Below are 16,751 nucleotides of genomic sequence, written 5' to 3'. Positions count from 1 at the left end.
TTTTGCCACCAGGTGTCACTTGGGACATGGCAACTGGCATCGAGTGCCTGCACACTCCCAGCAGCACTGAGAGGTAAAAGCTGGGCAGGTGGGTGGATGTCTCTGGACATGGATCTCACATTTTCAGAACAGTTCAGTTGTTATTTCATGGGCTTTGTTTTTATTTTTCTTTTCTCTGAATCAGTGAGTACTTATGAGCTATTTGAGCCTGTTCCATTTCTTCAAAAATAAATCAGATTATTTTTCAACTTTTTCATACTAGTTGCTGGAAAATTCTGAAAAAAAAATGGCTTTAAATGGTATTACTGTTGGTAGAGCTGGCTTACACTCACTCTCTTTTTGGATATGTAGTTCCAAATATGGAACTATGTTGTTATGAGATATGTAGTAATGAGAAATATTCCCTTTCATAAACACAAATTAGCTTTGCAAAGTGATTATTCTGGACAGAATTAACCTCTGCATTTGCATCTCTATATAGTGTCACTTGCAAATGTGTATCTTGAATACAGCGTTGATAACAATTCTCACATGTCTGTTCCTCATCAGTAAAGCCCATAATTTTCATGGCTTCCAAGGTCTCCTGGAACATTTCATCATCTTGTTGAGAAGGAATAGGCACGTAGCCACTCGATAGAAACGTGTAATTGTTGAAGCCTTCCAGCAACAAGTCATCTAAAAAGAAGAATAAAAGTTTTATTTAAGTGCATCTACCTAATGCTCTTGGTTCATGAATTCTCCTAAGGAACAACAGAAAAACCTCCAACATTACCACCAAAGGAAGATTCTGCTTTTATGAAGAGTTTATGGTTTTGTTAAATATTTTCAATATAACTATTTAGCAAGCTTGATGGTATTAAGTTTCTAGGTTTCATTAGTGAATGGAAAACATCTCTGCACTTTGGGGCAATTTTGTGTCCTATGGACTCGAATCTGAGTCCTCTATAGGGATTCAGAGCCTGTAATAAGAGCAATGGAACAAGGTAACAACCAAAGTGGGCCAAACTAACAGACTATTCAACCCTGTTCTATGGCCAACAACAGGTGCTTAGGTAAGGAACATAAAAGCCAGGGGAAATACAGAGTTACCCATTGCTTATACATCCTTTAGCAATGAGTGATTTAGGGAAAGATGTCATATTTGAACCATGATGTTCCAATACAGCAGAAGCTGTGGCTTTCACGGTGTAATAATGTGCTGTGGCAAAGACATTATCTTATTTTAAAACAATGAGTTGATATTCCTGTTGGAACCCCCAGTTTCTTCTGTGTATAGCAATTAATAACTCTTCCCAATTTATCTTCTTGATATTATTCAAGATGGGATCTGAATAGGTCTACATTTCCTGTAAATTAAAATCTCCTGTAAACTGCAAACAACCTGCCTCAAACAGGTGGACATGCATTGATGCTTTCTTATAATTCACTTGAGAAAATTGTTTGCTATAACTAAAATACATAGCTATTTCTATGGCTGTTTATTTATAGTAAGGATTGAATAACATGTAATTACAGAAATTAAGATAGGTACTTAGGCAAGCCATTGCTCAAAGTAGTCAAAGAGATGAGAAAATCATTAGTAAGGAACTTACTTCTCATTTGTTCAGAAGCTCCAGCAATCAGATAGTAAAAGATGTGAAACGTTCTTTCATCTTTAGCCTGACGAATTGCACGGGATTTTTCAAGCAAATCTGTTTGTAAAGTGTGTTAAAAAATCAATAACATGATTCAGTCCTTTCTTAATTGTGCCATCAGTCTCAGAACCATCAACAGCATTGTTGAAATATTTGCCATGAACTTGTCTAACACGAATATGTGTCTAATTCTGTGGCAGGAGCTCTGGTATTGGTATAATCCCTACTACAATAAGCAGATCAATTTTATACCTGCTATTGCAGAGTAAGTGCTGTTAATCATGGCAGTAAGCACAATAGACCTAAATTATTCTAAAATCCAAGATATCAAACGAATAGTCACAATATAACTCATACCACTTTGAAAATGAAGGACCAGTTCTTTCAACATATGGTGAAGCTGCTAGAAAATGAGAGTTCTTGAGGTGAGTATTGTAGATATAAAAGCAATAAAATCAAGTTTTATTTCTGGACAATTTTTGTCACTCTAAGTTAATAAAAATGAAGTTATCAATAGTGTAAGTATTTCAATACCAGTCAGTGGTCTTTAAAAGCTACAGTGCTGTAGATAAAACTCCAGTTAAGACCAGAAATGTTAAAACTGGATTTTTTTCTAAAGATCAGTTGTCAAAATAAGAGCAGAATGATAAACTGCTTGTTGTTTGATGCTACACTCAAGGGATAAGGTATTTTATAGCTGCATCGTTCTCATTTATTAGAGCAAGAAGCTCCTTCTGTAAGCAAAGATGAGCACTGAGGAAACCTCCTGCATATTAATCCATTCATTAAAACATACCAGCTCATAAACATAGCCAAGGGAACAGGCAACATACTCGACAAGCAAGGCCAGACTGAGCTGAATTTCTCTGAAAAAATACATCAAGGTTATTGACACACAGCTCACTGCTCTGGGTGTGTAATTTGACACAGCAGTTAGTATTTAGCATCCAGGCAAGACAAATCCTCTGGATGTGGAAAGGTCCCTTGCCTTTGCCTTAGGTATGGGCTATCCAGTTTCTGAAGCTGTATTTGGGGAGTAGCTCCCTTTCCTACAGGAAAGAGAAAACAGCCCTGAAAACATAAACCTGAGAGCAAGACAGAAGCAGCACAAACGGGGCCACTTCCCTGCCTCTGTTTATAGCAGCCTCAGCAATATTTGCCTTTCTTAGCCATGCAATGAGCTTGTTTATCCTGCTCTCAGCTCAGTGCAGCTCACTGGAAGGATACAAGTCTCTATGTTTGCTCCCACAATGTAGCCCGTCACATCGAAGTTGATGCGGATGAATTTGCCCTGTGAATGAAAAGAAGATCTAAATTGGGCTGTTCTTTCAGGTTAGGCCAGGTTTTGCAGTATTAGCCAGTGTTTAGCTTGTTTCATAAGATGTGTGCATCACCCTCCCAAGAATAACGTGCTTGACTCCCTCCTGCTGGGATAATCTGTGGAAGAGTTGAAAGGAAGTGAACTACTCTGATATTCCCCCTGTACAGATTCCCCCTCACATTTTGTTCAGGCACTTAGAGGGATAAGAGTTCTCCCTACTGGAGTAGGCTTTGGAAGTGGGGGTAGCACAACAACTTTTTTCTACTTTGATTTCCACAAGGTCAGTGAGGAAACGGGGTTGGATCTGTGAAACTCTGCTAAAGCTGACCCACATGGATCCCTGCACTTTGCAGGGAGGGAGCAGAGGAGGGAGAGGAGAGTCTGCAGGAAAACTGGCATCTGCCAGCACTGCCAGAAAGAAGTGTCACCAGATAGTGACAGCTCTCAGCTCACAACATTCTAACTCCAATCTCTATAACTGTTTTTTCTTTTTTCTCCATTTTTTTCCTCCATTTTCAATTTAATATCTTAACCATGACATAAGAGTCGCACCTTATAAGATCTATACTCAACAATGGTGCAAAGAAAATGGAAGTTGCAAATATGCTGACGGTGGATATGTGCTAGAACAGGGAATGACTCCAAAAGGTCACACACAGACTGCTAAATTGTGAGACAATGTTACTGTCAAGTGTGAGCCTGATCTTTATTCTTCTATCAAGTCAAATTCCTGTTTCAGAGGGGAATTCTAAATTGTTTCTAAGGGATCAGCTTTAAAGCTGTCTTTAGGGAGAAACACTGATGGTGGCCACTGTCTGTACACTGGGTTTTAAAAGGTGTTTTACCTCCCCCCAACACAGACCAAACTGGATTTCTGCTACTTACAAATCTAGAGGAGTTGTCATTCTTCACAGTTTTGGCATTTCCAAAAGCTTCAAGAATAGGGTTTGCCTGGAGAAGCTGTTTTTCCAGCTCACCCTAAAATTCATTCAGAAGCAGTTAACACTAAACTTCATAATTACTTAGTTGAAACTAACACTCACACATGGGAAAGGTGAAATCAAATTTAAGTCTCTAATTTTTTTTGCTGAATACTGCATTTCATGTGGATTTTTTTCATTCTTTGTTAATCTTTGTGTTTATCTGTTTGTGCAGTTGACTGCTGCTCTGTATACATGACCCTTTCCCAGTCTTGTTGCCTGTGACAGATCAAACTCTATTAATCTGTTTAGCATCACGACTGGCCTTCCTTAAAAAAAAAAAAAGGGTCATTCAATGTAAATAATTTTTTCCAGTTTAATGTAATTTTTAAAAGAGATATTCTTAAAGGAACCTCATGGCTTTTCCAAGTTAGTTTATTGAGACCCTTTGCTAGCAAATGACAATGTAATTAGAATAACTTGCTGAGAATAATTTTAATGTAATGCAGCACAAAGCTACAAAGCAGATTTCATCAAGTCTATTAATAATGATCCATGCAAGGCTATGTAGGTTAAATATGGAATTGCATTGATTTATTTCAAACTAGGATAATGAATTCTCATGCAAACACACAAACTTCGTATTATATCGTTAATTGTGATTGGTAATTGCTAAGGAAACAAATCATGCAATGAGACAAGCATGCATTTAATTCTATATATTTACCTAATCCTATTTCTAAGTAAATCAATGAAGTTGAAAAAATACTTTCCATGTGTATACAGCTTTTCAGAACTTTTCATTCAACTCTTTCCTATGAGATCATTTACATTTACTTTGCCACATTATTCTTTGAGTACTACTCTGTAGTAATATCCACTATTTCAAATAACTCACCCTGAAAAAGTCCTTGATAGACAATCAGATATAATTTGAATTATTTTAATTAGAAATCAAAGCAATATTTTGTTTGGATCTATGAAATAATTTGGAAAGCACTTCCCAATTAGTGTGCAAATCTGGTAACCTTTTTCTAAATGTCACCCCTGAATGCCTTGTTACTTCTGTGTCAATGGTGAGAGTTACCTCAAAAATATCCTTAAAAAGCTTACTGCCCAAGAGCTAGAGGACGAGGGAAGCAAGATTTCCTAACAAGTTCATACAGGAATCCCAGAATAAAAAATTAATTCCTAAAAATTCCTGAAGATTCTCTGTACTGGGCAGGTCTGTCCAGTTATGCTCTGTAGATATAAAAACTCCACTATAAGCAAAGAGTGTTGCTGCAGTCAGATGGTGACATCTAAAACAGAAACTTGTCTGTTAAAATGAGACAGACACCACCTGCTTCTACTGAGAACTGAACTATGCCATAAAACTGGCTATAAAACTTTGGCTCCAGGTGGCCAGCACTGTGTGCAGCTCTAAGGACACCGAACTCCACAGAGGTGCCCATGCCAACCATGAAATAATTTGGTTTTTTGCAGAGAGATTGTTGAAGGAAGTACTAAATTAACTAAGGGGCAACACTGTCATAGCTGAAGTCTGAGAGGCAGTCTGAGCAGTCAGAATGGGGCAAAAAAGACAACATGAAAGAAAATAAATCCCATTTGCCTGGCACAGAAACACCAAGAATGTGCCAACAAACCTGCCTGTACTCCCAAAGCACGGCTATGTGGTATGGCACACAGAGAGGAGGGCCTGTAACACACCTGCAGACAGGTGCTGCAGTGGGAATTGCTCTGTTACACGTCACAGCAGCAAGCTAAGAACATGCTAACTCTTGTGGTGGTGAACAATTCTCAACAGTTACATGGAAATGTAAAATTCCAAGCAATAACAAATGGAAAGCATGCAGCCAAACAAATCAAACACCGTGAGGTTTAGGAATTATTTCACAACAGTCCTAAAAAATTCAACCTGAAGCAAAGAAAGCATTTGAGTATTTCATTCAGAAACCACATTGTTTAATTTCAGGAGTGGCTCTTCCAAGATTGTGGGAAATTTAATTCAAACTATGGCAATTTGAACACACACACAGATATAGAAGAGGGTGATATTTGAAAGATGACCCTGCCTGTGTCAGACCTCATTCTTTGCTATGGAGCCTGACACAGTTAGGGTTGATTTGTGAGAGCATTTGGTGCTATTGTTGCTTTTCATCATATCATACAACATATTTCAACAAAATATCTCTTAAATTTTTGGGGTGCAACAATAGCATGCAGATCTACACTCAGTGCCTTAAACACACATCAAACAGTCTAAGTTACTCACGTAGGCAAAAGATGGACCTTGCTGTGTTGAATAACATAGTATAAAACAAGTGTCAGTATAATTTCCATTAGACAGACATTTTTATTGTTTTTCCTGTATTTAAATAACCAGTACACAGTTTCCATGCAAATAAACCAGGAATGAACAATCTATTGCAGACATACCAAGGGTAAAAATAACATTAACATACACAGAGCATTTTAACTGAAGAAAAGAAAACGCCTGAAGCAAAGAGATGGGATTTGGATCCAGTCCCAGGTTAGTCTCTCAGGACCAGACAAAGGCAAATATTTTTATGATAAATCCCTGGTTTTTTGGTGCATTTTGCTATTCATTATATTTTAATGTCTGAAATTGCAGTGCCAGTAGTCCTAATCACTGAATTACTATTTGTCAGCATGATATAGAACAAATTGGACTTTTTCTCAGCTCCTCTCTGATGGATATTTGCCTTCAGGTCTGTCTCAGGGCAAATTTGGTCCTGAGACTCATAATTCCCCAGAGGACACAGCAGCAAGTTCTGTTGGGGATGGCCTTGGCACCTCAAGTTCATTTCCCCCAGCTACTGAGCACGGACTCAATAGGAAGAAATTACTTTTTTTGCATAAACATTATATATTAAACACTAGTCTTGGACTGTTTCCACTAAATTTAATCACAGATTTCTAGAAAATACTATTCAAAAGGACATTTACTCCCTCCCCTACTCCAAATTAGAATCCACTGTACATAAAAGCCCAGTTATTAGTGGAGGAAGAGGGAGGGCTGCACACTTTGTGCTCTGCTGACACATGGGCAGGGGCAGCTGTGAGACCCAGCACAGGGCTGGTCATGAGATTCTTACTTTATTTCCCACTTCCCTACTGATTACTTATCTGGTACCCAATCTTGTATTTGAGACACAATAAAATGTCTTCCTGAATTAAACCTGTTTTGTCATACAAGTGAATTGCTTCATTGTTTTGCAGAAGTTTTGAGTTACATTCGAAAGTGGAAATGATGTAGAAGCTGGAGTTGTATCATTGAGAAGAGCAAAGACAGCTGAGAGCCTCAGCCATGGTAATGATCTCCAGGAACTAGGCAGGTATATGGCTCAGAGTAAGAAAATGAACTTTAGTCTCTCAGGCAAGACTATTACATATTCTGAAGGAACAAAGCACATAGCAAAAGTTGTGCCTTTCAAAATTGTTACCTCTGACAGAGCAGTAAAAAAACCCCCAAGTTTTATACTGGGACTTTTTGCTAGTTAGTAAGAAAATTTGCTAACAAATCCAATCAAAACTTTGGGAGTTTAAATGCTGGTATATATTTTTGTGATGCAGTTGGACAATGTGTTAGTTACAGGCTTTCCCAAACTTCTCAGTTGCCAGAGGTCAAGGGTAAAACAAGGACTCGAGCCCTTGCAGACTTCCAGGCCTTCATGCTGGGATATAAATAGGTGCTTTGCCTATGGAAAGCTATGAATATTTCTATTCTCTCTAAGTACATTCTGATTTGATGCCTAAGATGGTGTCAAACAATTTTTTTTTCTTCCATAAACACAGAGCTGTGATGTAATTGTGTACTCCTAATAAGCCAAGTGTTTGACAAGCCCAGTCCCTGATGAGCAGAGGCAGCTCAGTACAGCCTGGGGACAGTGGGGGTGCGAGAGCTCACTTACAGTGACACTGGTGTCCTTTTTGCCCTTATGTGATGAAGCAACCACAGCCAGGTACTGAATGACCTTTTTGGTATTTTCTGTCTTGCCAGCACCAGATTCACCTCTGAAGGGAAAGAAAATAAAACAAAAAAAAGTATGTAACCAGTGGAGTCCTTCTGCCATGGAGATGTACATAGTGTATAAAAACAGGACTGGAAATTGCCCAGCTCAGTTCTTATTTACCCAAGAACACCCCCTCCCAAATCCACCTGACTTCAGCCTAGAAAGAATGCATTATCAGAGTTATATCTCTGTTCTGGTAGTATTTTGAGTGGACATTGGGCCATTTAAGGGAATTCTAAAACATGATGCATTTTTGAACAGCAGTTCATCTTGCTTTGGCAGCATCTGAACACTTATGAGAAGTGGAGTTGGCAGGGAGTCTGCTTACACTTCAAGGTCAAAAAATACAACATTAACTATGATATGATACAGCAGTAAAAGAAAACATCAGCAGTAATACAATGGTTTTCTCTTCTGAAACTCTGGCATTAAAATAGCCTAACAGCTTGATCCTGCCTCCTTGAATTCAGTGGGACCAGGAGTGGAACTGCCTGAGGTGTCCCTGCTCCCTGGGTAATACAGGACACGGTGGGGAGATGTGTGACCAGCAGAACTGGCATCCCAGCTCTGCTCCATGCACTGTCCCTTGGGAAGCAGGACGGCAGTGGTAACTTTTTCTCTCTTGGAAGACTTCCAGGTTAAGTTTATTTACAACTCTTGAACCCTCTCTTAAAGTAAAAGAGTGGTTTTCAAGGTACAGATTGACAGAGTCTTTTCTCAATAGAAATTTCCAGCCAATTTCCTCTCTAATTCTTACATTACATCATCTTATGTCTTTCAGATGCCTCTGGCTCTGATGATTATATGGACAAAAATGTTTTCATATTGTCCTGCTAAGCAGTCAGAAGGGGTGGTAAAGTGGGTGTGGATGTAACAAATGAGTTCTTTTAATTGAGCTGGTGCTGTGAGGAGAGCAACTATCTAAATTGGACCTCTTTTTGCTTCGGATCTATAATAAAATGGATTTTAAAAAGATGAAAGAACAATACATTCAAAAGTCCAAGAGATATTTATCAGCTCTTTTGACTCTGAAACTGTTTAGCTGAATCCACTGCAGCTCTGCTTCTTTTCCTAATTAGGAAATACAGGAGTTAATTTTCCCTACTAAAGGACCAGTGATAAATGGGCATAAAAATATGGAGAAGTGCTGGACAGAACTTTCAATACAGAATGACATTGATATAAACCTTAGGAAACCAGAAACAATTCCTGCCTGAGGTATGAAATGATAAGAACTGTTTCTTCTGGCTTTTAGAGTTTGAACCACAAATAATTGAGATTAATAGATTCCTTTTCACAAGAACTGGGTTAATTTGCACAGTTTAGAGATTGGATTAATCTCTGTCTGGGCTTCAGTGCTAAAACATTTCTATGTTTTATTGATAAAAATTAAGTGTCCTGGGAGCAATTCCAAACCAAGCACACCAATTTGAAGACATATGCATACAAACTTTTCAAATAAATCTACCTTACAGCTTTGTTTCTTTGGAAAAAAAAAACAACCAAAACAACTTTCTTCAAACAAACCCTGGACTTTGAACTATTCCATTTTATTAAGGGTTATTTGTAGTTCATCACATCATCATTGCATTTCCTGTCTCCCAGGGCAACAGTGCCCATCTTTTGGCTTTTCCCTGAATCTCTCTGACTATTACCATATATGGCATCATTTTACTTGTAATTATCCCATCCTACTGTAATGCTCCTTAACTCTTTGCTTCTGCACAGGCTAAGGGCTTTCCTATTTTCTGCAGACAGATTTTGGGGCTTTAACTTCCTTTTGAAATAGACAATAAAAAAAGTTCCTCAACATGAAATAGAAAACACATAGAAACCTCAACTGCTTTAGGTTAATTAGGAAAAAGTCTCCAAGGTCACTAAGTAATGAAGAATAATGTCTCTAGCTGATGAATACATCTGATTTTCAACATATCACATCAGTCATAAACGTCCATGACAACAGACAGGTCTGATAAACAAGTATCCATTTAACATTAGTAGCCCTCATACTCTGAAGGATGTGTCCCAGCCATATGACATCTGATTTCACCTCAGTGATGAAATGCCATGTATTTTTAAATGTACTCATGAGGAGGAATGGCTAGGTCAGGTCAATGCCTTTAAATAGCAAGAAGTTTACCAAGGGAGACCCAGGAGGAGAGCATGTGAATATCTTAGTTCATTTCACAGGTGAACAAAATTCTTCCTAGAGCTATTGGGTTGCAACAGAATTGGTCATGCAGAACAGGTTTTTTTCTCTGCATCTGCCTTGAAGTACTATAATTTCTGAGGGGGCAGAAACAACTTCCATTGTGGGGTGGAATGTGAAATCCCACCTGTTTTAAAATCTACTTGTTCTCTTGAGCTCAGTGGCTGAATTTTTAAAGATGGGATTTTTCCTGGAAACATCTTCTGGTGGTTTTGGCATGGACATACACAGTGGGGTTCCTCCAGGAGGTATCTCCTCCTTTCTTCTCAGTGCTCATTTTCCTCAGACTTAATTATGTTCCACGTAGGTGCTCTCCATATAAATGCTGTTACCACTCTTCTAATCATCATCTTTAGGAAGCAGAATGACCATTTGTTTAATTGAAGCCTTTCAGAGAATTCTTTTTCCTGCCATACCCGAGGGAGCACATTTACTCCCAGTGCTGTTCATTGCACCCAGCTCAGATGGCCAATGCAAAAAGCAGATCAAAAGCAAGTCCCATTGCCCATTTCTGAGCAGCCCAACTGCAGTACTTTAGCTCCTTCCTATGCAAGTTTTCCTCCTAAGAAACTCTTTGGCTTTCCCAGAGCAGAGGGCTCCACTAGGCTGACAACCTAGCTCTGTTAAAAATACCACTCTCACATTGTGGGGTATAATTTAAACTTATTCTTCCCTCCTTGCTTGCCAGACATTGTTTTAGGACCTCAGTACAGGATTTAAAGTACATAAACTCACATATATAGTGCTCAGCTCCGTTTTTGTACCTCTTGAGCTACAAAATTCTCCATGATGCCATTACCTTCACCTTAAATGAAAATTATCCCAGCTAGAGTAGGTTTCCAAAGAAGGTGACACTAGCAAATTGGCCTCACTGTTGGAGTTGAGCCTGTGGTGTAACTAGAACTCTTGTACATTTGAGAACAACTGAGAAAAATTAGTTTTAAAAGTGTATTTTCTTTTGTTGTTGTTGAAAATTTGAAAGCTTTCCATGTTAGTATTATGATATGAGACTTAGCTTAATTCCACTTTTGGAAACACTGGAAAAGCAACAGCAGAATTTATTTTCAGTGTTTGTTTCAGGAAGCAATGAAGCACGAGAATTGCCCGTTCACACATCCCTTAATCTGGCTGTGCTGGCACCGTGGGGAGCCCCTGTGCACAGGGCGCTGCTCTAAATCACATTAGGGCTTGGCAGCCTTTGTCCTGCCAAGGACAAAGATGAGATGTGCAAACATAATGAAAAGCTTTGTCCTAGGCCAGCTGTACCCCACTGCAGACCTGTCTCAGAAGCCAGCCCGCTGATCCTTACAAAACAATTCCCAAAGGAGATGGAGCAGGGTCAGCACCGAGCTCCAGCAGAAATCAGTGTGGGAGAGGGGCCAGCTCCAGCCTTGGAGATTTACTGAGCTGGGAAAGAGGAGTTTAGCTCCCTCCTGGAGGAGTCTTTTGACTATCGGGGCTCTGCAGTTTGGAGATGTTCAGGGTGATTTTGCTTCTTGACGCACATCAGGGAAGAAAATGGGCTGGAGTCCCATGGCCGGGTGAGGCTCTGGAGAGTTTGCCCAGGGAGAGAGGGGAAAAGGGGAAAAGGGGAAAAGGGCAGGATGGCCATTGTCCCACTCAATGTTTTGTCTATTCCCATATCAAATTAAGTGGAAATACCACCCTGCTACTTTCCTGTTTTTAAGAAGCTATTCAAACTGAATGCATGCTTTAAAAGTCAGACAGGTAATGAAAAAATACTTAATTATGCAGGTGTTTCACAAGTACTTCCTTCCACGGACTTCACAATACCCCAAACACTCAGAACTTTGATTAGATTTTCTCATTCATTTAAGGTAGCTTTTTTCAGACACATAAAAGAGCAAGATTTCATATGTCATACCTTAGTGCAATATTATGTGTTGGGTATGTATTATATATGTTATGCTATGTTGTGTTATGTTACAATAATGCAACTACAGATATATTAGTAAACACAGCTGTGATATAAAGTTTTTTGTGCTGTAAATGTGCATGATAAGAGGTGGGATTTTGAGGCTGACTGTAAAATGCCAGAAACAACTGGTAGGGAGTGACACCAGCATCAGGGATGCTACCCATGGGAAAGAGCTAATGCCAAAAGGATGTTTGTGCACAGAGGAGGGCAAAGGCAGTATGAGTGCAGTTATTAATGAAATACAGAGAAAATAATGAAATCTGGAAAGACAGGGAATTCTGAGGAAACACTGGAACCCATGAGCATTGAAGACAGATGGAGATTTTAAACATACCATGGTTAATCACACGAAGGGTAGGGATTGAAAAAGAATGCAAACAGTACTTAACCACATGAGGGTAGGTTTAATGAGCTGAGGGTGAAGTCCTGGGTATATTTATAGTCAGAAACACAGAATCAGGCTCAGCTCTCAGATCTGCCCCCCTGCCTGTGTCCCAGGAGCATTTCAAGGGTTCCACAGGAATCCTTACAGATATTATTTTACAATTTAGGTACCAGGCCTTGGAAAGTTCAAGCCTGCAGCTATTTCAAGAAAAAATCTTGACTGATCAATGCTATGAAGTCTTCAGTTATTGTTACATATTTTAGGCCAAAAGATCATTTATTATAATTTCTAACAATTCTATAAAATACTGCAAAGTGCTTTAACTTGACAGCTGCCAAGCTGAAAGCCAAGTAAACTTTCTTCTTTGTGCACAAAAGGCCAAAAAAGGCCAACAAGAAAGTTAAACCAGTAGTGGTTAAAGTTGTGCCCACTGGTTTTAGCTTGGCCAATCTTTTTTGCTTTAGAAGACATGTGAGGACTGTTTTAAGCTATGGGTTGTGATGCACATCCAACATACAGCAATTATTCCAAACATCTTGGGGAATCACTTACTGTGCTGTTCTCAAAATGTTTTCAATTTCTCTCTACTTTATATATTATTGGATGGAAAATGCATTTAATTTTCTCTGTTCTATGTATTATTGGTGTGAAACACTTTAGGTTTCCAGCAAGATGGACGGGTAATTTCAATAAATGGTAGCTGCAAGAAGTGGATCCTTTAATGGATTTTCATGAACAAAAAAGCATAGATTTGCAAAAGAAACTCCCTTTCTTGAAAGTACTAATGTTCCAAAGTTAAAAGAAGATTTACTAGTGGAAAAATAAACTAAAGTACAGAAATAGAAGGAGGAAATGCATATTGTAAATTAGTCTTCATAACCATGACATGTTTCATCCTGGGAAGAATGTGATGGTCAATTTTTACTTCATCATTGCAGGAATTCTAGTTTTCTTTTTGGCATTAATACATTTGGGGGCAGATTTTTATTGGTATACTTACAAATACTGAAGTCTTGCTGTAACAGAGAGTAGAGCTCATGGTAGCAGACATAGAGTACAATTTTTATTTGATGATAATTTTTTTCCAGTCAGCAGAGGCAGTCAAAAGTAATGTTATGGCTGGTGATCAGTAGCAGTGCTTTTTTGAGGGTAAATATATATTCAGTCAGTAGCAACATTTTCTGAGATAACCTAAACCTGACAGATTACAGCATCACTGCATGAAACTGCTATGAATAATACACATGCCAGCTCTGTCAATGTATTAGCATTTACATAGAATCAAATCTGATCTTTTATCAGGAAAACTGGAAAATGCCTAATGTAACAAAGACAAAATTTTGTCAAAAGCATTCTTGGTGGCATTCAAGCAAATAAAACCAACTAATAAGCAAGAGAAGTATGGAAAGAATTAAAGCTGAGGGTTAAGCAGGAGATCCTTGTCCAGTTCAACATTTTGAGTGATTTTTCAAAACAGGCAGGAATGACAAACCAGTGGGATTTTTTGTGGTAATAACCACACTCCCCAGTTGTTCACTGCAAACTGTTAAATTTCTAAGTTCAGAAAGTCAATTTAAAGAAATATTTTATGCATTAAAGACTTCCTGTGACACTGATACCTGCTCTTTATCTTATGAACAGGTCTATCTACTGAAGTAGGTTTGGGACTGGAGTTCAGGCTTACTGAAGGTGAGGAGAATGTATCCATTCTGTCAGAATCTGAATCAATTTTGAATAAAGATGTTGTGACATTGGGATATACTAAAATAGATGAGTTTACTTACGTGCACAGGATAGACTGGTCTTCTCTATCTGTGAATAAAGAAAAAGAATCCATTAATTAGGGAAAATTACTTTTCTGACAGAAGAACTTACATTTATAAGGATTTACATTGAATAGCCTAAACCTTCCAAAACTTGGCTGACCATGATTAGTAAAAAGTACTGGGTTCACATCTTATTTAATTTACCCTTGAATTTAAATAACCATCTCTAATCGAACTATTTTGTACAAAAAATGAACAAAAGGTTAAGAGGTCAAAAATATTTTTTGTAAATTCCATTAGAGATGAACTGTAATGAGGACAGCAGAAAAGATCAGGCTCTCTGTAAGAAGATTATAACAAAATTTCAAACCTGAAACTCAAGTTTTTACTGTGCTTATGAACTATGGCCAGCAGCCCACTCGAAACAAAGTCTGGACAGATAAGGCATCAACAAGAAAATGTTTTAAGCTGGTCAGGCAAAGCTTTGACTTTTGAAGGCAAAGCAGTTCAAATACCTGAACAATTTAGCCTGGATTTCATTTCAGACTGAGAGACAACTTTTATCAAGAGGACAAGGAATTTCTTTGGGAGGTCTTCCAAAGAATAAGATAAAACAAGATACTTCAGATTATACAAGATCACGTCAACAAGTATGTAAGTATTCTTCACGTTTTTTACTATGAACAGACCATCAAACACATTTTGGATGAAGATTTATAAAAACAGGACCAAAGTTTCCATTTCTGCTATGAGGCATGTGAGAGGTTTCAGCACAGCAGTGTCCAGTGTTCTGTAATGCTGCAGGAAGGGTCAGGATTGCATCCCATCTCCATGGCCTGTCCTTGCAACAATCCTCCCTGCTTATTCATTTGGAGTCAGGGTTTCTCTCTACCTTCAAGACTTTTACAGAGATTTTTCTGCCAAAAGGCACGATGAGTAAGTTTGCTGTGATCCATTCTGAAGTACAACTGTTTCCTTCTCTTGTCAAACATCGGGGCAAGTTTCCCAGAGACGTGTGGTGTTTCCAGCCCTGGAACTACTGGAGGAAGACTTAAACAAGGCCTTGAGCAAGCAGCCCCAACACTGAAGTTTGCCCTTCTCTGACTGAGACTGTCAGTTTGCCTTTACACACTGTAAAACGATCTTCTGACTTAGGAAAATAATTCCCATGCAGGTCAAATACATTTTTGAAAAGTGTGCTTAGTTTACACATCTGAGACTTGAGGCAGATAATTAGGCAGAATCCAGTGCTCCTGTGTGGTTTGGCATTGTTTATCCAAAGCAGAGCCAGCACCAGCCTTTGCTCAGAGCTGCTTTTGCTCAGTGTGTGGGGTGATTGCAGGAATACCTGCCTGGTTGCTCACCCCTATTGCTGACCCTGCATGTCACAAATACAATGAGATAATTTAAACCTATTTAAACCAATTTATTAAGCATTCAGGTTGTAAGTGCTGCCTGGCCCACAGCCAGCCTAGGAAAAGCATTAGAGGATTCTGCAATGGCTTGGATTGATATTAAACAACTGTTTTACTCCCAGTTCCTCAACAGCTATAACATTAACTGCTTTATTGATCACCACACAACAAATGGTGTCACTCAGCTGCTTTGTTTGGTAAATTGGTACAAAATTATTCATTCCTCATTTTTATTGGGGGCATTTGTCAGCAATCAGCACTGCAGGACTCTTCCACATAAACATTTGGGAGGAGAGGAGCTGTGAGCCATGGTTTTTTTTCACTCTAGGGTATCAGTTAGGCTTTCTTTTAAGTTAAAATTGAGAGCATGGAAGAAATTTTGCTAAAAATACATTGTTGTGTAAATAGAAACCATGGGCATATATTGATATTGCATCACTAACCCATAAATACTATAAAGAAAATAAGAGTGACTCTAGATACTGAGTTGCCAGTGGAATTTCTGAGCTCAGGGAACATTAGAAAAAGCTGCTCTGCAAGCCAAGTATTTTCTCACTACTCTTTGCTGCCCATTGCTGCCCTTCTTTTGCTCCTCAGTGGGCAAAGACTCCCAAAGGTGTCTCACAGCCTGGCCCAGCACGGGGGGTGTGTGAGTGCCTGTGAAGGGGCAGCCTGGGGATATGTAAGAGCACAGGAAGGATTAGGAAGGTCAGAGATTGCAGAGATTGTCCTCGGGGAGAGGTTAATCACGGGAGAAACCTCACGCTGGCAAACTGTGCTGTGCACACTCACGGAGGGAGAATTCCAGATGTTACTCTGACTGCTCCATCAGTTCTAACTGCAGCTCTAAGGGTGAAATGTATCAGAAGTCCAGCCCTATTCTGCTATGACCTGAGCTGCAGATACTGGTCTTACTTCCAAAGGCTCTCCCATTTGATTAATCCTATTTCTGTTCTGGAATGTTTCATTCTATATAGCAAAGACTGTGCCCTGTTTTGTGAGATTGCAAATTTATGTGGTTACATCTATCAGAAGAGAAAGAGTTGTATAAATAAAACCCCTTAAATAGAATTCCTGGGGCTTAAAAAGCAACAAAATAGGTCTTATAGATTCTGATATCTTTTT

General features: G+C 38.9%; 1 protein-coding gene across 4 annotated transcripts in view; it reads right to left on the bottom strand.

The window, feature by feature from the left end:
* Window positions 1-16,751, bottom strand: part of MYH11 (myosin heavy chain 11) — a 55,209-nt gene that overhangs the window by 22,913 nt on the left and 15,545 nt on the right. For 2 of the 4 annotated variants that reach the window (XM_014895225.2, XM_014895207.2), the window contains exons 4-10: window positions 14,230-14,257; window positions 7,811-7,913; window positions 6,151-6,171; window positions 3,841-3,933; window positions 2,862-2,925; window positions 1,593-1,691; window positions 532-675 (exon numbers count right to left, since the gene is read on the bottom strand). In XM_014895225.2, coding sequence (XP_014750711.1) covers window positions 532-675; window positions 1,593-1,691; window positions 2,862-2,925; window positions 3,841-3,933; window positions 6,151-6,171; window positions 7,811-7,913; window positions 14,230-14,257 — 552 coding nt within the window. The remainder of the gene's footprint in view (window positions 1-531; window positions 676-1,592; window positions 1,692-2,861; window positions 2,926-3,840; window positions 3,934-6,150; window positions 6,172-7,810; window positions 7,914-14,229; window positions 14,258-16,751) is intronic. The other 2 variants (XM_088174421.1, XM_014895217.2) reach the window with 1 other exon arrangement.

Source organism: Sturnus vulgaris, chromosome 16 (assembly GCF_052056855.1).
Source record: "Sturnus vulgaris isolate bStuVul1 chromosome 16, bStuVul1.hap1, whole genome shotgun sequence".
In the NCBI taxonomy this organism is placed as follows: Eukaryota; Metazoa; Chordata; class Aves; order Passeriformes; family Sturnidae; genus Sturnus; species Sturnus vulgaris.
This window is presented reverse-complemented; position numbering and strand designations above follow the sequence as displayed.